The sequence below is a fragment of the Coregonus lavaretus genome (assembly GCF_964263955.1).
Source record: "Coregonus lavaretus genome assembly, chromosome: 19".
Classification (NCBI taxonomy): Eukaryota; Metazoa; Chordata; class Actinopteri; order Salmoniformes; family Salmonidae; genus Coregonus; species Coregonus lavaretus.
In genome coordinates, this window is record NC_140006.1 from 15,698,848 (window position 1) to 15,723,152 (window position 24,305).

At 42.7% G+C, this 24,305-nt stretch overlaps 1 protein-coding gene across 3 annotated transcripts in view; it reads left to right on the forward strand.

Moving 5' to 3' along the window:
• The first annotated feature begins 3,864 nt into the window (after positions 1-3,864).
• The window catches only part of LOC311146505 (SUN domain-containing ossification factor-like), a 28,631-nt gene continuing 8,190 nt past the window's right edge, over positions 3,865-24,305 (forward strand). For 2 of the 3 annotated variants that reach the window (XM_084183010.1, XM_084183011.1), the window contains exons 1-10: positions 3,970-4,131; positions 20,704-20,818; positions 20,957-21,124; positions 21,470-21,792; positions 21,982-22,123; positions 22,294-22,411; positions 22,488-22,612; positions 22,708-22,775; positions 23,144-23,251; positions 23,742-23,847. In XM_084183010.1, coding sequence (XP_084039136.1) covers positions 4,064-4,131; positions 20,704-20,818; positions 20,957-21,124; positions 21,470-21,792; positions 21,982-22,123; positions 22,294-22,411; positions 22,488-22,612; positions 22,708-22,775; positions 23,144-23,251; positions 23,742-23,847 — 1,341 coding nt within the window. In that variant the 5' untranslated portion in view covers positions 3,970-4,063. Of the gene's footprint in view, positions 4,132-20,703; positions 20,819-20,956; positions 21,125-21,469; positions 21,793-21,981; positions 22,124-22,293; positions 22,412-22,487; positions 22,613-22,707; positions 22,776-23,143; positions 23,252-23,741; positions 23,848-24,305 lie in introns of all 3 variants that reach the window. The other variant, XM_084183009.1, reaches the window with a different exon arrangement.

Sequence of the window (24,305 nt, forward strand, 5' to 3'; positions counted from 1 at the left end):
GCAGCTCCAAAATGCAGGTGTTTCCGCCTAGCTCAGTGCTTTCTGTGGTGGTGGGGCAGCCAGTGGAAAATACGGAGCGTAGGGGTTGGTAATGTTCTCTAGTTGTGCCGTGATTGGCTCAGTGTTCTGTCACTCATGGTAGAGCTCGAAAATTCAAGCCCGTTGGGTGCTGCCATAGACTTACGTTTGAAGTGCCCATCCAAGAAGGCTCAAGGTCATTGGCCACAGATAAAATTGTCAAATCACGTTATATTTACCGTAGCTTTGATTGGACTGATCATGTCAACATCATACTTTCAAAGGAGTCATCATGATGCATCAAGTCGGCAATCTACTGGCAAATCCTTTAAAATCCTTGTCATATGAAGAGAAATTATAGATAAAACGTATCAGTGCTCATTGGCCATTGGACATAAACATTACACAACAAGTTGGAAATCGCAAATTCAACAATGAGAGCTAAGGTGCCACTGTAGCCCCGGGTTCGATCCCAGGCTGTCACAGCCGGCTGTGACCGGGAAACCCTTGAGGCGGCGCACAATTGGCCCATCATCGTCCGGGTTAGGGGAGGGTTTGGCCGGCCGGGATGTCCTTGTCTCATCGTGCTCTAGCGACTCCTTGTGGCGGGCCGGGCAACTGCACGCTGACTTCTGTCGTCAGTTCGACAGTGTTACCTCCGACACATTGGTGCGGCTGGCTTCCGGGTTAAGAGAGCAGTCTGTCAAGAAGCAGTGTGGCTCTCGACCTTTGCCGAGTCCGTATGGGAGTTGCAGCGATGAGACAAGATCGTAACTACCAATTGGATATCACGAAAAAGGGAGTAATGCCATGGGCCAGAAGAGTTTGAATACATTGGCTATGCTGTCAATCCAGCATGACTTCTGCCGCGTTCAAAACAACTGGAAACTCGGAACTGGGAAATCTCAGACTTCAGTGAGTTCAAGACAACTGGGAACTTGGTTAAAACTAGCTCCAACTGGGAAAATACAGAAAATATATTTGAACGGTTATCCAACTCGGAATTCCAAGTCGGGATTTTGGGCCTCTTTCTAGAGCCCACAAGAAGGACCGCCGCGCCACCTTTTTTCAAGTGAGCACAGCACAACAAGGTGAGTCCAAAAATGTATTGTATGCTGCTGCATAAATGATGTAAAATGCCAGGGAGATATGTATACTGTAGCTAAGAAAGTAATACCAAGTGCATGTTCTGTAGTAAGCTGTTAGTAGCCCATGTGCCTCGGCCTAATCATTTGGTCACTTTCCCCCTCAGAATTTAGCCTACTGTTCTGACTTGATGGTGCGAATATTGTAAGAGCTTTCATTATCTGCTTACAGTGCCTTCGGAAAGTATTCAGACCCCTTGATTATTTTCACACATTTTGTTGCAAATGTCTAAAAAATAATAATACCGGTAATAAAAAATAAAAAAACGTATTTACATAAGTATTCAGACCCTTTGCTATGAGACTCGAAATTGAGCTCAGGTGCATCCTGTTTCCATTGCTCATCCTTGAGATGTTTCTACAACTTGATTGGAGTCCATCTGTGGTTAATTCAATTGAATGGACATGATTTGAAGGCACACACATGTCTATAAAAGGTCCCACAGTTGACAGTGCATGTCAGAGCCAACACCAAGCCATGAGTTCGAAGGAATTGTCTGTAGAGCTCCGAGACAGGATTGTGTCGAGGCACAGATCTGGGGAAGGGTACCAAAAACGTTCTGCAACATTGAAGGTCCCCAAGAACACAGTGGTCTCCAGCATTCTTAAATGGAAGAAGTTTGGAACCACCATGACTCTTCCTAGAGCTGGCCGCCTGGCCAAACTGAGCAGTCGGGGGAGAAGGCCCTTGGTCAGGGAGGTGACCAAGAACCAGATGGTCACTCTGACAGAGCTCTACAGTTCCTCTGTGGAGATGAGAGAACCTTCCAGAAGGACAACCATCTCTGCAGCACTCCACCAATCAGGTCTTTATGGTAGTGGCCAGACGGAAGCCACTCCTCAGTAAAAGGCACAAGACAGCCGTTTGCCAAAAGGCACATAAAGACTCTCAGACCATGAGAAACAAGATTCTCAGGTCTGATGAAACCAAGCTTGAACTCTTTGGCCTAAATGCCAAGCGTCACGTCTGGAGGAAACCTGGCACCATCCCTACGGTGAAGCATGGTGGTGGCAGCATCATGCTGTGGGGATGTTTTTCAGCGGCAGGGACTGGGAGACTAGTCAGGATCGAGGGAAAGATGAACAGATCAAAGTACAGGGAGATCCTTGATGAAAACCTGCTCCAGAGCGCTCAGGACCTCAGACTGGGGCGAAGGTTCACCATCCAACAGGACAACAAACCTAAGCATACAGCCAAAACAACACAAGAGTGGCTTCGGGACAAGTCTCTTAATGTCCTTGAGTGGCCCAGCCAGAGCCCGGACTTGAACCCGATCGAACATCTCTGGAGAGACCTGAAAATAGCTGTGCAGCAACGCTCCTCATCCAACCTGACAAGCTTGAAAGGATCTGCAGAGAAGAATGGGAGAAACTCCCTAAATACAGGTGTGCCAAGCTTGAAGTGTCATGCCCAAGAAGACTCGATGCTGTAATCACTGCCAAAGGTGCTTCAACAAAATACTGAGTAAAGGGTCTGAATACTTATGTAAATGTAATATTTCACTTGTTCTTTTAATTATTTTTTTGTGCAAAAATGAAGAAAAAAAATTAAAAACAAAATGTTTTAATCAATTTTAGAATAAGGCTGTAAGGTAACAATGTGGAAAAAGTCAAGGGGTCTGAGTACTTTCCGAAGGCACTGTATATGGTTTTGACTTGGGCCGTACAGAATTCTCCCAGTATACCATGTTCTGAATTCTGTCTCTGTACATTTCAAAAGTACTGAACAAATAGTTATATTGACTAGTCCCTCCTAGCTCGCTCATTAATGTCTTAGTCCAATTTACGGATTGCCTCTTTTCCGCTCGTCTTCCCCTTATAATATTGTTTGTACATCTTAAATCGGTGCTCCGGAATGGTGCAGCGGTCTAAGCACTGCATCTCAGTGCTAGAGGTGTCACTACAGACCCTGGTTAGATTCTAGGCCATATCACAATCCATGATTGGGAGGCCCATAGGGCGGCGCACAATTGTCCTGGTTTGGCCGGGGTAGGCCTTCATTGTAAATAAGAATTTGTTCTTAACTGACTTGCCTAGTTAAATAAAATAAAAATACAAAAATAAACCACATTTGTTTAAGGAAGTCAGCTATGTATTTTTTTAAAGGCTGAATTAACTTAAAATATATTTTTATCGAATTTCATATTTTACACTTCTTTGTGTCAGTTCATTATATGGGAATTTGAAAGCTACCCACACTTTTTGGAAACCTATGAACTTTACCACAGAGTTTCTAAACGCAGAGGCGCAACATCACAAGACTTCCGGGAACGTTTGAGAAGTAGACCAAGCAGACCAGGCTGGGGTTTGGTGTTAGAGAAGCCAATGAGAGAAGTGAAACATTCTTCCTTAGTTGTTAATTTTCTCGAAATCTAAAGGCACGACCTAGACTCGAGCCAATGTCTTAAGTATTGGAACATGTGACAAACTGATACGTTTTCATTTTCGTCAAGCGTGCTTTTGATTTGACGGCCTACACATACGCAGTTCGGCGCATGCGTTAGACCCGATGACGTATTTCTGCGCATGAGCTTAGCTAGCCAACATCGCCAAGACATCGACTACAAGCTATATCGGAGATTTCTATTGGAGAAGCAGTTGCTGCCTATCTTCATACTGTACTGTCTTTGATTTTACTGCGCAACAGTGTTGCTGCGTTTTCATTGGACAGAGCGGGGGACAGGATGACAGCTGGCAGGTTGGCGCAATGAAAGTCTCCAGACGTTAGACACCACAACTTGATTTTAGGAATCTAGCTAGCTAGCAGTTTTAGATGTCGGACCTGTAACTTGTGAAGTTAGACATAGTTACTACGTTGACTTAAAACGTACAACTGTTGAATAACGATAGTATTGATACATTTTTAGGTAAACGGCGAGAATGTTGGTCCCTGCGGGATAATGATGAAAAAGAGACTGTGGCGAGTTGTGTCAGTGACAGTGTGCCTACTTGTGTTTTTACCGTGTTGGTAAGTTAAAAACCGTACTGTACTTTCATTTTAATATCAAGAAAGATGTTTTGCCTCATTAAGTAACGTTATTCAAAAGTTGCTCGAAGAGTTGCAAAAATAATGAACTACGGCAAGCATAACGTTAACTAGCTTGCTGCTAGCTAGTTTGTTAGCTAACGTTAATTGCTGAGAGTTAAGTGGTAGCTAGCCAAGTGGTAACTTAACGTAGCTCTATACTATACATTTTAGCTAGCTACTGTAGCTAGTTCAGTCGACTCGTCTGAGATGTCAAATGCATTTTGCCAGTTAACTAGCTCAATTCAACTGTTCTTTTTGCCGTGTTATTGTTTTGTTTTCAGTGTCATTAGCTAAAGTTAGTTAACTATCAAATTCAGGGTATCCATCACATGCTGCCCGCCTCATCCTGCCTCACCATCCATCACCATTGCAACAAACGTGGAGCTAGTAGTTAAATAAACAACACTCCTATATCATATTGACAGCTTAAAGAATGAATCAAGCCAAAAGCCTGCACTGGCATTGCATTGTATACCATTGCTTTGCTGGGTTGTTGCACGACCAGTATTGAAAGCGTGTGTTCTGTTCTGTAAAAGACAGTAATGGATTTGACTCTTCAGGGGATTACAGCCCACGTAACGTTAGTCAGTCAGCCAGCAGGCTCGCTGCGATTAGGTCTTGACTCCTGGCTGTAAATCCTTCGACACAACAGTTGACAGGTCCATCCAGAGGTGACTATGGATTTAGGATTATGGAGAAGAATGCACCTAGTTTACTGTAACTACACATCAATGCTGCATTCATGCACAGTCAGAGATTTAAATAGCCTGAAGACCTTTCAAGGAAAGGTCAAAGAACCTAGCCTGGTTTCTCACACTAAATTCTTCTTCTGCTGCTCTGTCGTTTGCTACATACATTACATGGTGATGAAGCCGGTTCCAACAGACATTTTAGCTTATAAATCGATCTGTGGACACCATACTGTAGATTGAAATGCATCTAGCGGTAGCCCTGATTCTCACGGACACATGAGTATGTCTCTTTTGCCTGTGTGAAGCAGGATGTGAAATGTGACACCACTTGAAGCTGATATGTCCCTCCTACCATTTCATTCGCTCTTCTGACTCTTCATCAACTCCTGGCTGAACCCTATGTCACAGCCACTAACAACACATATGCCTGGAATCCTTACACTGTAGAGCAGCAGGAGAGAGTGGTTTCGTCGCTGTAGCACATTCAGACAGGGCTCGACATTAACGCTTGTCCAAAAAAGTTGGACAAGAACAATATAGATTTAAGTTGTCCAAATGGACAAGTAAAAAAAAATCACGCATAAATCACTATATCAAACAATTAGGCTACTCCGATCAGAATTGGATCAGTGTCCTCCGGATGCAATGTGTTGCACAGTGTCCTCCCATTCTCTGCAGAGCGCATCAGAGTATAATTATTGTAGGCCTATTTGTCTGAAGGATAAGTGGCTAAAAAAGTTAATTTCAAGCCCTGTTCAGAGATCGATTTATAGCCAATAATCTAAAATAATTAATCGATTTTAAACAAAAAAAAGCACTTTCTGTTTGTCATAGATGGACAAGATTAATATGAGATGAAAGGCGAGTTCCTAACGAGTTCAGGTAGCTAGGCCAGAGCTGTGTGAGATGTTCACAGTGATGGGCGCAGACGTTTTGATCAAGAGAGACCTTTAGAAAATATGCAAATACTAAACATACAAATATGTATTTTACAGTTATAAGGAAGGTGAAATCTTAGTTAGTCGTTTTATAATTTGATTATACTATATTTAGAAAGCATTAGTCATTTCAAGCCTCATTCATACAGTTTTGTTGAATAAGAAATACATCATATAAAATATTCCATATTTTTATCATATTTGTACTGTCTACTTGAGCTTGTGTCCTCAAAAGTGACTACACCTCAGCAATTTATAAAAAATGTTTACCAGAAAGGTGAGATTTGAACCTTTCTTGGAGTATGCAGCATTACGAGTTATTGTTTATGGCCCTCTCATGACAAATAATTACTTTTGGGGATTACGTAGATTACATTTTCAATTACATTTCGTTACATTTAACTGGTTAAACAAATGATGGAATGTGTAGTATAATTAAAAACAAAAAATGGTCACATGCTTAGTAGACAGCATGTGTAGACTATCAGTGAAATGCTTACTTAGGGTCCTTTTCCAACAATGCAGAGTTAAAGATGAGATACAAAATAAAAATAGAAATAGTGACACAGTGAATAACGAATGAAAATAAAGAGTACAATAAAGTCTAGTCACTTAGTGTATAAAACATTTGGAACACCTTCCTAATATTGAGTTGCACCCCCTTTTGCCCTCAGAACAGCCTCATTTCGTCAGGGCGTGGACTCTACAAGGTGTTGAAAGCATTCCACAGGGATAGTGGGCCATGTTGACTCCAATGCTTCCCACAGTTGTGTCAAGTTGGCTGCATGTGCTTTGGGTGGTGGACCATTCTTGATACACACGGGAAACTGTTGCGTGTGAAAAAACCAGCAGCGTTGCAGTTCTTTTGTCTTGTCCATTCTCTCTCTGAATGGCACACATACACAATCCATGTCTCAATTTTCTCAAGGCTTAAAAATCCATCTTTAACCTGTCTCCTCCCCTTCATCTACACTGATTGAATTGGATTTAACAGGTGATCAATAAGGGATCAAAGCTTTCACCTGGATTCACCTGGTCAGTCTATGTCATGGAAAGAGCAGGTGTTCCTAATGTTTTGTTGGTCAGTGCATGCTGAGTACACGTCCTGGTAATTCGTTAACCTGTTTAAAGGTCTTACTCACATCGGCTACGGAGAGCGTGTTCACATAGTAGTCCGGTACAGCTGTTACTCTCACGCATGGTTCAGTGTTGCTTGCTTCGAAGCGAGCATAGACAACTCGTCTGGTAGGCTCGTGTCACTGGGCAGCTCGTGGCTGGGTGTCCCTTTTGTAATCCGTGATAGTTTGCAAGCACTGCCACATCCGACGAGCGTCAGAGCAGGTCTAGTAGGATTCGATCTTAGTCCTGTATTGACACTTTGCCTGTTTGATGGTTCGTCGGAGGGTGTAGCGAGATTTCTTATAAGCGTCCGGGTTAGTGTCCTGCTCCTTGAAAGCAGCAGCTCTAGCCTTTAGCTCAGTGTGGATGTTGCGTGTAGTCCATGGCTTCTGGTTGGAATATGTACGTATGGTCACTGTGGGGATGACGTCGTCGATGCACTTATTAATGAAGCCGGTGACTGATGTGGTAAACTCCTCAATGCCATCGGATGAATCCCGGAACATATTCCAGTCTGTGCTAGTCCTGTAGTTTAGCATCCGCTTCATCGGACCACTTCTGAATTGAGTGTGTCACTGGTACTTCCTTTTTGAGTTTTTGCTTGTAAGCAGGAATCAGGAGGATAGAGATATGGTCAGATTTGCCAAATGGAGGCCGAGCTTTCTATGCATCTTTGTGTGTGGAGTAAAGGGGGTGATCTAGAGTTTTTTTTCTTCTAGTTGCACAGGTGACATGCTGGTAGAAATGAGGCAAAACAGATTTCAGTTTTCCTGCATTAAAATCACCTGCCACTAGGAGAGCTGCCTCTGGATGAGCATTTTCTTGTTGGCTTATGGACCTACAGTGGGGGAAAAAAGTATTTAGTCAGCCACCAATTGTGCAAGTTCTCCCACTTAAAAAGATGAGAGGCCTGTAATTTTCATCATAGGTACACGTCAACTATGACAGACAAATTGAGAGAAAAAAATTCAAAAAAATCACATTGTAGGATTTTTAATAAATTTCTTTGCAAATTATGGTGGAAAATAAGTATTTGGTCACCTACAAACAAGCAAGATTTCTGGCTCTCACAGACCTGTAACTTATTCTTTAAGAGGCTCCTCTGTCCTCCACTCATTACCTGTATTAATGGCACCTGTTTGAACTTGTTATCAGTATAAAAGACACCTGTCCACAACCTCAAACAGTCACACTCCAAACTCCACTATGGCCAGGACCAAAGAGCTGTCAAAGGACACCAGAAACAAAATTGTAGACCTGCACCAGGCTGGGAAGACTGAATCTGCAATAGGTAAGCAGCTTGGTTTTAAGAAATCAACTGTGGGAGCAATTATTAGGAAATGGAAGACATACAAGACCACTGATAATCTCCCTCGATCTGGGGCTCCACGCAAGATCTCACCCCGTGGGGTCAAAATGATCACAAGAACGGTGAGCAAAAATCCCAGAACCACACAGGGGGACCTAGTGAATGACCTGCAGAGAGCTGGGACCAAAGTAACAAAGCCTACCATCAGTAACACACTACGCCGCCAGGGACTCAAATCCTGCAGTGCCAGACGTGTCCCCCTGCTTAAGTCAGCAAGGGCATTGAAGATGAAACGTGGCTGGGTCTTTCAGCATGACAATGATCCCAAACACACCGCCTGGGCAACGAAGGAGTGGCTTCGTAAGAAGCATTTCAAGGTCCTGGAGTGGCCTAGCCAGTCTCCAGATCTCAACCCCATAGAAAATCTTTGGAGGGAGTTGAAAGTCCGTGTTGCCCAGCGACAGCCCCAAAACATCACTGCTCTAGAGGAGATCTGCATGGAGGAATGGGCCAAAATACCAGCAACAGTGTGTGAAAACCTTGTGAAGACTTACAGAAAATGTTTGACCTGTGTCATTGCCAACAAAGGGTATATAACAAAGTATTGAGAAACTTTTGTTATTGACCAAATACTTATTTTCCACCATAATTTCCAAATAAATTCATTAAAAATCCTACAATGTGATTTTCTGGATTTTTTTCTCTCATTTTGTCTGTCATAGTTGACGTGTACCTATGATGAAAATTACAGGCCTCTCATCTTTTTAAGTGGGAGAACTTGCACAATTGGTCTTAGTGCCAGCGTCGGTTTGTGTTGGTAAATGGATAGCTACGAGAAATATACTGGTAAATACACTGAACCAAAATATGAACGCAACATGCAACAATTTCAAAGATTTTACTGAGTTATAGTTCATATAAGGAAATCTGTCAATTGAAATGAATTTATTAGGCCCTAATCTATGGATTTCACATGACTGGGAATACAAATATGCATCTGTTGGTTACAGATACCTTTAAAAAAATGGAAGGGGCATGGACCAGAAAACCAGTCAGTATCTGGTGTTACCACCATTTGCCTCATGCAGCGCAACACATCTCCTTCGCATATAGTTAATCAGGCTGTTGATTGTGGAATTGTTGCCTGTGGAATGTTGCTGGATATTGGTCGGAACTGGAACACGCTGTCGTACATGTCGATCCAGAGCATCCCAAACAGGCTCAATGGGTGACATGTCTGGTCAGTATGCAGGCCATGGAAGAACTGGGACATTTTCAGCTTCCAGAAATTGTGTACAGATCCTTGCGACATGGGGCTGTGCATTATCATGCTGAAACATGAGGTGATGGCGGCGGATGAATGGCACGACAATGGGCCTCAGGATCTCGTCACGGTATATCTGTGCATTCAAATTGCCATCAATAAAATAATGTTTGTTGTCCGTAGCTTATGCCTGCCCATACCATAACCTCACCGCCACCATGGAGCACTCTGTTCACAACGTTGACATAAAAAAAAACACTCGCCCACACGACGCCATACAGTTGAAACCGGGATTCATCTGTGAAGAGCACACTTCTCCAGCGTGCCAGTGGCCATCGAAGGTGAGCATTTGCCCACTGAAGTCGGTAACGACGCCAAACTGCAGTCAGGTCAAGACCTTGGTGAGGACGACGAGCACGCAGATGAGCTTCCCAGAGACGGTTTCTGACAGTTTGTGCAGAAATTATTTGGTTGTGCAAACCCACAGTTTCGTCAGCTGTCTGAAGTGGCTGGTCTCCGATGATCCAGCAGGTGAAGAAGCCGGATGTGGAGGTCCTAGGCTGGCGTGGTTACACGTGGTCTGCGGTTGTGAGGCCGGTTGGACGTACTGCCAAACTCTCTAAAACGATGTTAGAGGAGGCTTATTGTAGAGAAATTAACATTCAATTATCTGGCAACAGCTCTGGTTGACATTCCTGCAGTCAGCATGCCAATTGCACGTTCCCTCAAAACTTGAGACATCTGTGGCATTGTGTTGTGTGACAAAACTGCACATTTTAGAGTGTCCTTTTATTGTCCCCAGCACAAGGTGCATCTGTGTAAGGATCTTGCTGTTTATTTAAACAGCTTCTTGATATGCCACAGCTGTCAGGTGGATGGATTATGTTGGCAAAGGAGAAATTCTCACTAACAGGGTGTTATGATGAGTTTCTCGGGTATCAAGTAATTAAGGATGCAAGAATATACTTAAACAACTATGTGGAAAGTTAATACTAATGTTTAATAGACATGGTACTGGGTTTATCTAACAAAAGGCATGCGCTTCGCCTCTTGCCATTCGAACTACTGAACAAAGAAAACCTCTCAGTTTATATACCTCGTGACACATTTCTTCAACAACATCTGTTAACCATCATTTGGCACTCCCTTCTTTGCTGTTATTACCTTGTACCCCAAGTCAGTATATCGTGTCCATCAATCATTCTAAGATAAGCCTCAGTAAGCTCCTTCGACATAATGGAATCCTTGGCCTCCAGACTGTGTGGCACCAAGAGTCACTTATCTCATAAATGTAACCTTCCCACCATCATGAAAAGACATCATAACAATCCTTATTTTTTTTTCTCTTTGTGGTAAGTAACATTACTCAGATATAACATTACTTAACCCTAACAATTCACATATACAGTGGGGAGAACAAGTATTTGATACACTGCCGATTTTGCAGGTTTTCCTACTTACAAAGCACGTAGAGGTCTGTAATTTTTATCATAGGTACACTTCAACTGTGAGAGACAGAATCTAAAACAAAAATCCAGAAAATCACATTGTATGATTTTTAAGTAATTAATTTGCATTTTATTGCATGACATAAGTATTTGATCACCTACCAACCAGTAAGAATTCCGGCTCTCACAGACCTGTTAGTTTATCTTTAAGAAGCCCTCCTGTTCTCCACTCATTACCTGTATTATCTGCACCTGTTTGAACTCGTTACCTGTATAAAAGACACCTGTCCACACACTCAATCAAACAGACTCCAACCTCTCCACAATGGCCAAGACCAGAGAGCTGTGTAAGGACATCAGGGATCAAATTGTAGACCTGCACAAGGCTGGGATGGGCTGCAGGACAATAGGCAAGCAGCTTGGTGAGAAGGCAACAACTGTTGGCGCAATTATTAGAAAATGGAAGAAGTTCAAGATGACGGTCAATCATCCTCAGTCTGGGGCTCCATGCAAGATCTCACCTCATGGGGCATCAATGATCATGAGGAAGGTGAGGGATCAGCCCAGAACTACACGGCAGGACCTGGTCAATGACCTGAAGAGAGCTGGGACCACAGTCTCAAAGAAAACCATGAGTAACACACTACGCCGTCATGGATTAAAATCCTGCAGCGCACGCAAGGTCCCCCTGCTCAAGCCAGCGCATGTCCAGGCCCATCTGAAGTTTGCCAAGGACCATCTGGATGATCCAGAGGAGGAATGGGAGAAGGTCATGTGGTCTGATGAGACAAAAATAGAGCTTTTTGGTCTAAACTCCACTCACCGTGTTTGGAGGAAGAAGAAGGATGAGTACAACCCCAAGAACACCATCCCAACCGTGAAGCATGGAGGTGGAAACATCATTCTTTGGGGATGCTTTTCTGCAAAGGGGACAGGACGACTGCACCGTATTGAGGGGAGGATGGATGGGGCCATGTTTCGCGAGATCTTGGCCAACAACCTCCTTCCCTCAGTAAGAGCATTGAAGATGGGTCGTGGCTGGGTCTTCCAGCATGACAACGACCAGAAACACACAGCCAGGGCAACTAAGGAGTGGTTCCGTAAGAAGCATCTCAAGGTCCTGGAGTGGCCTAGCCAGTCTCCAGACCTGAACCCAATAGAAAATCTTTGGAGGGAGCTGAAAGTCCGTATTGCCCAGCGACAGCCCCAAAACCTGAAGGATCTGGAGAAGGTCTGTATGGAGGAGTGGGCCAAAATCCCTGCTGCAGTGTGTGCAAACCTGGTCAAGACCTACAGGAAACGTATGATCTCTGTAATTGCAAACAAAGGTTTCTGTACCAAATATTAAGTTCTGCTTTTCTGATGTATCAAATACTTATGTCATGCAATAAAATGCAAATTAATTACCTAAAAATCATACAATGTGATTTTCTGAAATTTCGTTTTAGATTCCGTCTCTCACAGTTGAAGTGTACATATAATAAAAATTACAGACCTCTACATGCTTTGTAAGTAGGAAAACCTGCAAAATCGGCAGTGTATCAAATACTTGTTCTCCCCACTGTATCTTAATATAAAATAAAATGTTCTCCCTTCAGTATTATAGATATACGATCAGTCTAAACTATGCTAGATAACTGAGAATTCATCCCATCTACCTTCTATACCTGAATCCAACCAGATTCTCAATATATTTAATCAACAAAGGTATAAACTCTGTCATCTATCACATGCACAATCAAACCTCTCAAACCTTTATGTAGTTAGTCTGAGTAAAAGATTGATACATGATTAACTACTATATATTCATGCTAAAAAATATATGTAGTCAAAACCTTACTGATATACAGTGGGGAGAAGAAGTATTTGATACACTGCCGATTTTGCAGGTTTTCCTACTTACAAAGCATGTAGAGGTCTGTAATTTTTATCATAGGTACACTTCAACTGTGAGAGACGAAATCTAAAACAAAAATCCAGAAAATCACATTGTATGATTTTTAAGTAATTCATTTGCATTTTATTGCATGACATAAGTATTTGATCACCTACCAACCAGTAAGAATTCCGGCTATCACAGACCTGTTCGTTTTTCTTTAAGAAGTCCTCCTGTTCTCCACTCATTACCTGTATTAACTGCACCTGTTTGAACTCGTTACCTGTATAAAAGACACCTGTCCACACACTCAATCAAACAGACTCCAACCTCTCCACAATGGCCAAGACCAGAGAGCTGTGCAAGGACATCAGGGATAAAATTGTAGACCTGCACAAGGCTGGGATGGGCTACAGGACAATAGGCAAGCAGCTTGGTGAGAAGGCAACAACTGTTGGCGCAATTATTAGAAAATGGAAGAAGTTCAAGATGACGGTCAATCACCCTCGGTCTGGGGCTCCATGCAAGATCTCACCTCGTGGGGCATCAATGATCATGAGGAAGGTGAGGGATCAGCCCAGAACTACACGGCAGGACCTGGTCAATGACCTGAAGAGAGCTGGGACCACAGTCTCAAAGAAAACCATTAGTAACACACTACGCCGTCATGGATTAAAATCCTGCAGCACATGCAAGGTCCCCCTGCTCAAGCCAGCGCGTGTCCAGGCCCATCTGAAGTTTGCCAATGACCATCTGGATGATCCAGAGGAGGAATGGGAGAAGGTCATGTGGTCTGATGAGACAAAAATAGAGCTTTTTGGTCTAAACGCCACTCGCCGTGTTTGGAGGAAGAAGAAGGATGAGTACAACCCCAAGAACACCATCCCAACCGTGAAGCATGGAGATGGAAACATCATTCTTTGGGGATGCTTTTCTGCAAAGGGGACAGGACGACTGAACCGTATTGAGGGGAGGATGGATGGGGCCATGTATCGCGAGATCTTGGCCAACAACCTCCTTCGCTCAGTAAGAGCATTGAAGATGGGTCGTGGCTGGGTCTTCCAGCATGACAACGACCCGAAACACACAGCCAGGGCAACTAAGGAGTGGCTCCGTAAGAAGCATCTCAAGGTCCTGGAGTGGCCTAGCCAGTCTCCAGACCTGAACCCAATAAATCTTTGGAGGGAGCTGAAAGTCCGTATTGCCCAGCGACAGCCCCGAAACCTGAAGGATCTGGAGAAGGTCTGTATGGAGGAGTGGGCCAAAATCCCTGCTGCAGTGTGTGCAAACCTGGTCAAGACCTACAGAAAACGTATGATCTCTGTAATTGCAAACAAAGGTTTCTGTACCAAATATTAAGTTCTGCTTTTCTGATGTATCAAATACTTATGTCATGCAATAAAATGCTAATTAATTACTTAAAAATCATACAATGTGATTTTCTGGATTTTTGTTTTAGATTCCGTCTCTCACAGTTGAAGTGTACCTATGATAAAAATGACAGACCTCTACATGCTTTGTAAGTAGGAAAACCTGCAAAATCGGCAGTGTATCAAATACTTGTTCTCCCCACTGTATAAGGAAAAATCCCACATAGACTATCCCTCTTTTTTAAATGACACCCTTGTATACATCATTCTCAAATTTACCCATCCTCTTAGACATGCTACCAAGAAAACATACATATAAATAAATTCTTAACATCATGACCTCATCCACACAAATACAATGATACGTGACACTTTCTAAGTTACATGAATATTATAATATATTCAGATGAATATATCTCAATAAAAATATTGTCAGTCTTCTTCATCCATGTTCATTCAAAGGAACCCCAAGCTTTTCTCTAATTACTTGGGGCGCTATCTGATCGACTAAGAGTCTTGTTTCCACATCTTCAATCCTGTAAACCTTAAATTCCCCGTTATACAGTTCCAACTTAACATTTCACATTACTCAATAAACATTATCAAAGGACTCTACACTTGAATAAGATGACATAGATTAAGAATTAGTACTCTTAATACCTTCCTGTATGTCTCTAATATTTCCCATAGCTTTATTTAAATTCCCAATACCTTCGTCATTCTGATGGCCAGCATGTACAACATGCATCTCCCCTATATAATCACATACATTCCCCCTCTATCTACTATAATAGCATCCAATGCTATGCAATTACCAATTACATATTGTCCAATGAGTGACATCTCAGACCCAATTGCTTGAAAATCCGATACTGTTAATAGGTACAATGTTGAACTCTGTTCAACCCTGACTCTGTTCCCCTAATATGCCTGAGGAGAGATAAACAGGATAACACTGTTTTCAGTCCCTGTTAAATCAGGACATCCCTGAACTAGTTAGGATTGAGGAATTCAACCAAAGTCAGATCAGATGAAAATAGCATTGACATTCCTGTCTCAAATACCAAAACCCTATGATAGGAACCAGTTAAGTACTTGCTTAGCAAACAGAGATAAGTACCACTCTAAACATCCCTATCAATACCACCCAGTACTTCAAATGTATATAGTGACTAATATGTGAATACTGTAACTTAATAATCAACATATTCATGATTTCAGTCACAATCCTCACATTAACTTACATGTTTCAAACAGTATTATTCAAAAATGTCTACCCAAAACACATCACAGAAGTGTATCCTAAGACATTACAATAATGTATCACTGTTTTAACAATAATATCGATATAAGACAGTTATCTCAATTGTACAATCAATATTCTTCATGCTGAAAATATTGATACTAATATATACTAATTATTTACTTAAATCACTGTCATCTTATAATTATAACCAAAACCAAATTACTTAGCTCAACCAAATTTAGAATGACAATTCTTAGTGATTCACATAGGTCCTATTACTCAAAATTCAAACCCTCAACTTTTAGTACCCATTACAACTGTCAGAATGTACACTTATATTAACATACAGTATAAATATCCATAATTCTATTATGACTTTCCTCATCCTGAGAATAAATACAGATCATTATCTCAATGCATTCTGAATACTGTTAATTTAGCAATGTATATACCTCCTACTCAAATTAGCTAATTTAGATCAATCCAAATGTATTATCAACACCGCTAACCAACCCCTTCTTTCTCCGGCACGTAAATCTTCTGGTGTCTCTTCATTATGTTCTTCAGACAGCTTCATATTTCAAAATGAATTGCCCATGACAATGTCACAACTACAATGTCTCATCCGAGTCACCACCAACTCTACACCTCATTGTGTCTTGTACATTTGCCAACCATTATGCGCACAACATTAGAAATGTAGTATTTGAACATATCTTTCTTAATTCTCACTCAATGGTGGACTCCTGTCCCACTCCCTCGATATAAAAACATGAGAGAAAATCGGTTGATGGCTTCTATTGGCTGTTGTAGACCGGTTGCATGTAGTAGTGGTGCTGTACAGGAATGTCTTCAATGCCTCTGATATTCGTCTTCAGCCGGTTCAGAGGTTGTTTCTTTTTAAGGTTCACACCATTCTATGCCAAATTATCCCTGCTATGCATCAAGACACCATCTGTATTTACCTCACCAGAAGACAGAACATAACAGTTTAATTGAGTTAATTTCTAATCCAATAAATCCATATAAGCATTGACTATATGACAAATTATTATGTTTTACAAAATATTCTTAATACCAATTTCTAATATACTCCCCAATTTCTATTAGGTAAACACTCCAAATACATAGAACTGAATGGTGTGCCATCCAGGTGATTTCTTGAAATTCTGGAAGATCTTGAAGTTCTTGGAGGTCTGTCCCTCCACCGAGGGAATCAGCCAGAACACGTAGCTCATCAGTAGCATTCCTCTTGACGTCGTCTCCCATCACCTGATCCTTGTCAGCTCCAGTAACCTCATCTCCCTTATCTCTAGACCTTCGTTACCTCGTAGTACACTGTTTCAGTGGTTAAGATGATACCAGATCGATCTCCCCTCTATCCATACATCCGTTGGTGTAGACTGGGTGAAAATGTATGGTCCCTTTAGCTCTGAATCTTCTTCCGTCACTATGGTCTCTGGATCAGCCAGAGTCCTTCTCCATTTATCAACATCGCTCTGTGGAGTGTGTCCTTCTTGCATCTTACCAATAGGGAAGTTGAGAGTCCCTGCTGCAAAAACACACAGACACAGACACAAAAGAAAACAATGCTCCGCAGTGGCGATGCCATCTTCCTCCTCTGAGTTGGAATACTCTTACAGTGGGACACATAGATCAAGGAATCTGTCTCTGCTACTTTCCCCTCCATCCAGGTAGCCAGCAACACCTAGTACTGACCTCCCCACCTAGATTCTGTCCAGCTCTTACTTCTGTAATCCTTAACTGCCACAAAGCCTCCAAGGCGCAGAAAAAGCCCAGATTCTCCTGTTAGTTCTGGCAGAGAATCCTTCACCTTTTGGAAGAAAGTCTTCAGAACATTGTTAGGTGAGACACAGTATGCTACTTTACCCTGTCTTCTTATCAGTCAGGAGAAGCCCTGAGATTAGGAAGTGCACATCTTGCAGCTAGTTGCAGTCCACTCGTTCCATAGACAGGCCTCCTCTACATCCTGCCTTATACCACAAATACATTTTCACCTAAAACATTTAATCTAACCCATAACACATTAATTACTACTGCTCATATTCTTAATACAATTAGCATATTTACCAAAAAGCCCCATGCGAGCAGTACTTCCCCCTTTGGACACATGACTCACATCATGATTCATGCATTCAAAAACAAAACAACAACATTGTTTGTTAAACCAAAATAATAAATAGCGCTCTCTCTCTATCCTTGTCATGGTCTGAATCTCATATATATACACTGCTCAAAAAAATAAACGGAACACTTAAACAACACATCCTAGATCTGAATGAATGAAATAATCTTGTTAAATACTTTTTTCTTTACATAGTTGAATGTGCTGACAACAAAATCACACAAATATTATCAATGGAAATCAAATGTATCAAACCATGGAGGTCTGGATTTGGAGTCACCCTCAAAATTAAAGTGGAAAACCACACTACAGGCTGATCCAACTTTGATGTAATGTCCTTAAAACAAGTCAAAATGAGGCTCAGTAGTGTGTGTGGCCTCCACGTGCCTGTATGACCTCCCTACAACGCCTGGGCATGCTCCTGATGAAGTGGCGGATGGTCTCCTGAGGGAACTCCTCCCAGACCTGGACTAAAGCATCCGCCAACTCCTGGACAGTCTGTGGTGCAACGTGGCGTTGGTGGATGGAGCGAGACATGATGTCCCAGATGTGCTCAATTGGATTCAGGTCTGGGGAATGGGCGGTCCATAGCATCAATGCCTTCCTCTTGCAGGAACTGCTGACACACTCCAGCCACATTGAGGTCTAGCATTGTCTTGCATTAGGAGGAACCCAGGGCCAACCGCACCAGCATATGGTCTCACAAGGGGTCTGAGGATCTCATCTCGGTACCTAATGGCAGTCAGGCTACCTCTGGCGAGCACATGAGCCAGGAAGCATAGGAACTGAGAAGTGGTCTGTGGTCACCACCTGCAGAACCACTTCTTTATTGGGGGTGTCTTGCTAATTGCCTATAATTTCCACCTGTTGTCTATTCCATTTGCACAACAGCATGTGAAATGTATTGTCAACCAGTGTTGCTTCCTAAGTGGACAGTTTGATTTCACAGAAGTGTGATTGACTTGGAGTTACATTGTGTTGTTTAAGTGTTCCCTGTGTTGTTTAAGTGTTTTTTGAGTTATTAGTATTTGATCCCCTGCTGATTTTGTACGTTTGCCCACTGACAATAGATTTATGTTAACCATGTCCTCGTTCAGCCACGACTTTGTGAAGCATAGGTGATGTGACAAAGGATGGTTTAGCCTGTTTGAACTTGACTCATCATTGAAATTCCTCAGACGTGTAGGGATGTAGGCTTGGCTAATGGTTTGATGACATTTTACTATATTTGGCAAGTAGGCCTACTTTTGCTTTACTGCCTAGTTTCTTTCTGCTGCAAAGAAAAAGCCAGACTGGCCAATAAAAATAAAATATTAAGATGGACAGTCTGAGATATGGCTTTTTCTTTGCAACTGCCTAGAAGGTCAGCATCCCGGAGTCGCCTCTTCACTGTTGATGTTGCGACTGGTATTTTGTGGGTATTATTTAATGAAGCTGCCAGTTGAGGACCTGTTAGGCGCCTGTTTCTCAAACTAGACACTCTAATGTATTTGTCCTCTTGCTCAGTTGTGCACCGGGGCCTCCCACTCCTCTTTCTATTCTGGTTAGAGCCAGTTTGCGCTGTTCTGTGAAGGGAGTAGTACACAGCGTTGTACGAGATCTTCAGTTTCTTGGGAATTTCTCACATAGAATAGCCTTCATTTCTCAGAACAAGAATAGACTGATGAGTTTCAGAAGAAAGTTATTTGTTTCTGGCCATTTTGAGCCTGTAATCGAACCAACAATTGCTGATGCTCCAGATACTCAACTAGTCTCAAGAAGGCCAGTTTTATTGCTTCTTTAATCAGCACAACAGTTTTCAGCTGTGATAACATAATAGCAAAAGGGTTTTCTATTGAGCAATTATCCTTTTAAAATGATAAACTTGGATTAGCAAACACAACGTGCCATTGGAACACAGGACTGATGGTTGCTGATAATGGGCCTCTGTACGCCTATGTAGATATTCCATTAAAACGTATCTGTTTCCAGCTACAATATCCATTTACAACATTAACAATGTCTACACTGTATTTCTGATAAATTTGATGTTATTTTAATGGACAAAAAAATTGCTTTTCCTTCGAAAACAAGGACATTTCTAAGTGACCCCAAACTTTTGAACGGTAGTGTACGTATTACAGACTCGGCCAGGGACAGGTTGAAAATGTCAGTGAAGACACTTGCCAGTTTGTCAGTGCATGCTCGGAGTACACGTCCTTCCACAATCCATTCTTATGGTAAAGTGCGCTCTGATACGTTATTCATTGTCTAGTGCCTTAAAATCAGCATTGCTTCTCAGGGGTTACGTTAAGACTGTTGGCTATGAATTAAAAGGTAAACAAACACTGTACAGCTTACAGTATTTGTGTCTTACCAGACTCCAGTGGCCAAGCAGAGTAGACTACTTACCCTATAAACCTCACTGCTAGACAATAGACTTGCTGTTGACAAGGCTACGTTTGTGTTTAAGTATTTTGACACTGGAGCTTAAGACAAGGACCTTTGTCCCCAGTAGGAATATGACGTTGTTAATGGAACTATTTAAAGCCTTGTCATGACTGACCGGTGATCTCTGTTGTTGTCGCATGCCAGGATGAACAGGACAGCTGTGACATTGACTTGTCCCATTTCCCTGTCACACCGTCAGACTGTCAGCAGACTGCATGCAGTTGTCATTTTCCCTGTGCAGCCACATGGCTTTAGGTTTTGACTTTGACCTCCCGCCTCCAGCCTTGCCAGCCCCCCACAGTGATAAGATAAAATGTGTCTGTCTCGCAGTGTCAGCCACCTGGTCGCTCCCATATCACCTCTCTCAGCTCTGACACTGCTCGGCAGCAGCCCCCTCTGATTGCTCATGACTCATTCATGGATTCTTTGAAATCGTTGTTTTCCTTCTGATTAAGGCTTGTCCTTGTTGGTATAGGAAACACAGTGATGCAAGGTGACAGTATATTGCCACATCTTAACAGGAATTGGGGTCGATTTCATCTAAATTCAGCCGATTCGGGAAGTAAACAGAAATTCCAATTCCACTTTTCCCATTGCTCTTGTCTCTCCTAACTCTAACTCTACTCCCCTTGCCTAAAACAATAACACTGATGTCTTCTCCTATGTTTCCCCAGGCACCCCACTAAAAATGTTGGCTGCACAGAGCAGCCCCCAGAGGCTCAGAGCCTGCCTGCACCTGCTCAGGACAGCAGTGCAGAGGAAGACCCAGGCGACAAGTCCCATCACAGGGTACATACCTGTTGGACCATAAGCTACTATGATTTTGTATTTGTACATACCTAATATAACCAACTCTCTTGTTGATACTGGTTTCTTTAATGTTGGATAAAACACCAACTAATGTTTCCTTCCCGTCTTGTCCGTCAGGGTGTTGTTCAGGTAGAGGAGGGCTGGGGGTACCAGTATGTCCAGTACCTATCTGAAGAGGAGGTGCTGCCAGAGGGAGAGGAGGTGGATACACAGCAGCAGGGCCTAGCAGAGGGGGAGGTGGTGGAGACTCCAGGCACAGAGGTGGAGGACAAGGAGCATGTCAAGGTATTCATTTGGTTTATTTGGATCCCCATTTAGCTGTTACTATTGCAACCTACTGCTCCTGGGGTCCACAAGGTACTGCAATGATGAATCCTAACAACTAGGCCTGAAAAACGACTCCACCCTGGCTTACTTACTGGATGTGAAGCAGATGTCTCTCTCTTTAGTATAAGAGCAGATTGAGACTAGGATACTGTCCATCAGACCTATTGATCAAACATATTGATTGTTCCTGAAATATTTGTTGCATGAAAGGTTGTACCACACATAAGGCAGGTGGGTGGTTGTTGTGGGCCATCAATACTAAGTTCTGTGTTTTAATGACAGTGCAGTGATGATGTTTTCCAGACGTTGGACCTGGAGGATTCTGTAGCAGAGAAGGAGCCAGAGACCGCAGAACCAGAGGCCGGTACAGATGCTGAGCAGCCACCTCCAGAGGCCATTGTCACCCAAGGGCAGCAGCCAACCCCCACCTCTGACCTGTCCCCTCCACCCTCTGCCCCTGCTTTCAATCCCATCCCTGAAGAGCCGTCCAGCACCCCTAGCTCATCCTCTAGTGTACCAGAGGAAACTGTGTCTGATGTCCCTGTGTCATACTCCAGCGATGCTGATCTGGCCATAGATGACTGTGAAGCTGGAGAAACCAACCCCTTTGACAGCACCCTCACCAGGTCAGTGTAACGGAGGTGCTCCCGTGGTGAGTAACCTTACCTGAGGACTGAACTTGTGTTAGCTCCCAGAGAGCTAATGGCTAGGCTTAAATCAGCAGGCTAAGACAGTCAAGTGGTGCGCAGGTTCGAACCCAGTTGTTTTACCCAGTGTTTGAATGTAGGCTCTCTTTCTATTGTCCCCCTATGTAGTCTTCCTGTTGTGCTGGAGAACACATCCAATGCCCTGGGAAAGGGCACCAAGACCGACATAGTCCCCCCTCTGGCCCAGGCAGGTCAGGCCTCAGTGGGGCTGGCTCAGGGGGCCAACACATCCCACATGCTCAACGAACAGGTAGAGAAACACCAACATTTGTTGCACAGCAATAATGTTTTCTGATGCTGATAGTCCCAGAAGTACAACCTCCAAGCTTAATCATGCCGACCTCAAATGAAAGTATTTGACACATAGACAGTATGTATTTGACCAAGGTCTGATGCTTGTCTGTTGACTGCTATTCTTAGGACTTGAGCTCACACATCACCACAGAGACAGATCCCAGCGTGGCAACCAAGGATCCGGAGGACAACCCCACCTTTGACGAGTGGAGGAAGAAAATGATGGAGGTGGAGAAAGAGAAGAGTAAGATAGATCGTGTTCCTGGCCCGTCTCAGTCAGTCACTCACTAGTTTTGATTTAAAACTATCTCTCTTCATAGCTCAGGCCACTCATACCTCCACCAATGGCGGCTCCCACGCTGTAAAGAAGGTGCAGAAGAACTTCAACAACTATGCATCGGTGGAGTGTGGGGCAAAGATCCTGGGTTCTAACCCAGAGGCTAAGGTATCTATTTCAAATTGTCACCCTCCAAACCTATCTATATATTATTTTTTTATCGCTAGCTTTGCAGATTTTGATGGAAGGATCTTTTCTCTCAGAGCACTTCAGCCATATTAATGGAGAGCATGGATCATTACATGTTAAATCCCTGCAGCAACAAGATCTGGTGAGTGTGTGTGTCTAGATCCCTGTGTGTTGCTGCTCTAAGAGTTAATGTGTACATGTGTTTCTGTTTCCAAAAATGTCTTCTGTCCTTGTCCTTATACTTCCTCTAAAACCTCCCTGTTCCTTTTTCCCTTTATAACTACAGGTAGAACAGAATCCACTACTCCACTCACCACCTACGGTATCCTCATCCCTCATCATCCTCTCTCTCTTTCTCTCTTTCTCTCTTTTTCTTTCTCTCTTTCTCTCTTTCTGTCTCTTTCTCTTTCATTCTCTCTCTTTCTTTCTTTCTTTCTTTCTCTCTCGTTCTCTCTTTCTCTCTCTCTCTTTTTCTTTCTTTTTTTCTTTCTTTCTTTCTTTCTTCTTCAGGTTCATCATCGAGCTGTGTGATCCCATCCAGGTGAAGCAGTTGGACATCGCTAACTTTGAGCTCTTCTCTTCCACACCCAAAGAGTTCTTGGTCTCCATCAGTGACAGGTTTGATCTGAGTCATGTTCATTAAAGTTGGTGTCCTTAATTGGTGAAACTGGCACGTCCATTTGGGATATTACAAAAACAAATAAGTTACTGCAAATAACAAACACTGTTTTTTCCCCATTGAACATCATTGCATGTGCGATAGAACAGCAGAATATGTATGGCACATTTTTTTTACCACGCTACCAGAGGCTCCTCTCCTCCGTTTCTCAGTTTCAACAACAAAACAAAAACATTAACATTTTAAACTGCTTAGAATCTGAAACGAAAATGAGTGCTGTTTTTTGACCAGATATTCTCTCCCTGTATTAGTCAGTTTTCTTCTTTTTGGTGCCTAATGAACATGACCCCAATGAGAATGTCTCGTTTTGATATCTTTTAATCTGTCATTTGATGCTGAACATCATAAATGCTACAAACAGAAACAGTCACTACTACTGCACTAAGGATAGATCAATAAGTTGAATTATGTTGGATAATGCTCCGTCAGGTACCCGACCAACAAGTGGGTGAAGCTGGGCACTTTTCATGCTCGGGACGAGCGCACTGTTCAGAGTTTCCCTCTGGATGAGCATCTGTATGCCAAATATGTCAAGGTGTGTATGGCATCCTCCTGTTCCTTCTCTTCTCTACTCCCTCCTCTAGTCCCACTCTACTCAATCAGGTTTCTCTTGGGAAAGAGGTACTCTGAATGGGACTTCTTATCTAAATAAAAATAATAGATCATCAATACTAGATTATCCCCCACTTAACTCAAATCCTGCAGGCCTGTGTGTGTATGCTGGTCCTCTCATTCTAGAGTAATGTGTTACAATGATACAACGGGTTGGTCTAATCCTGAATGCTGATTTGGTTAAAACCGCATTCCAGCCGGTGTCTATTCCACAAGTTACCACCGGCTAAATCTATGACGTTAAAATGCCTATTTACTCTGTTCCATCTGACTGCGCAATCCACTGTCTTATCAGCCTAGCCAGGCAATTTATTAACTTGATCTCCACTATAAAAAGCATCTAGACATTATCTCACATTTCTTTTAGACTAACATTTAGTT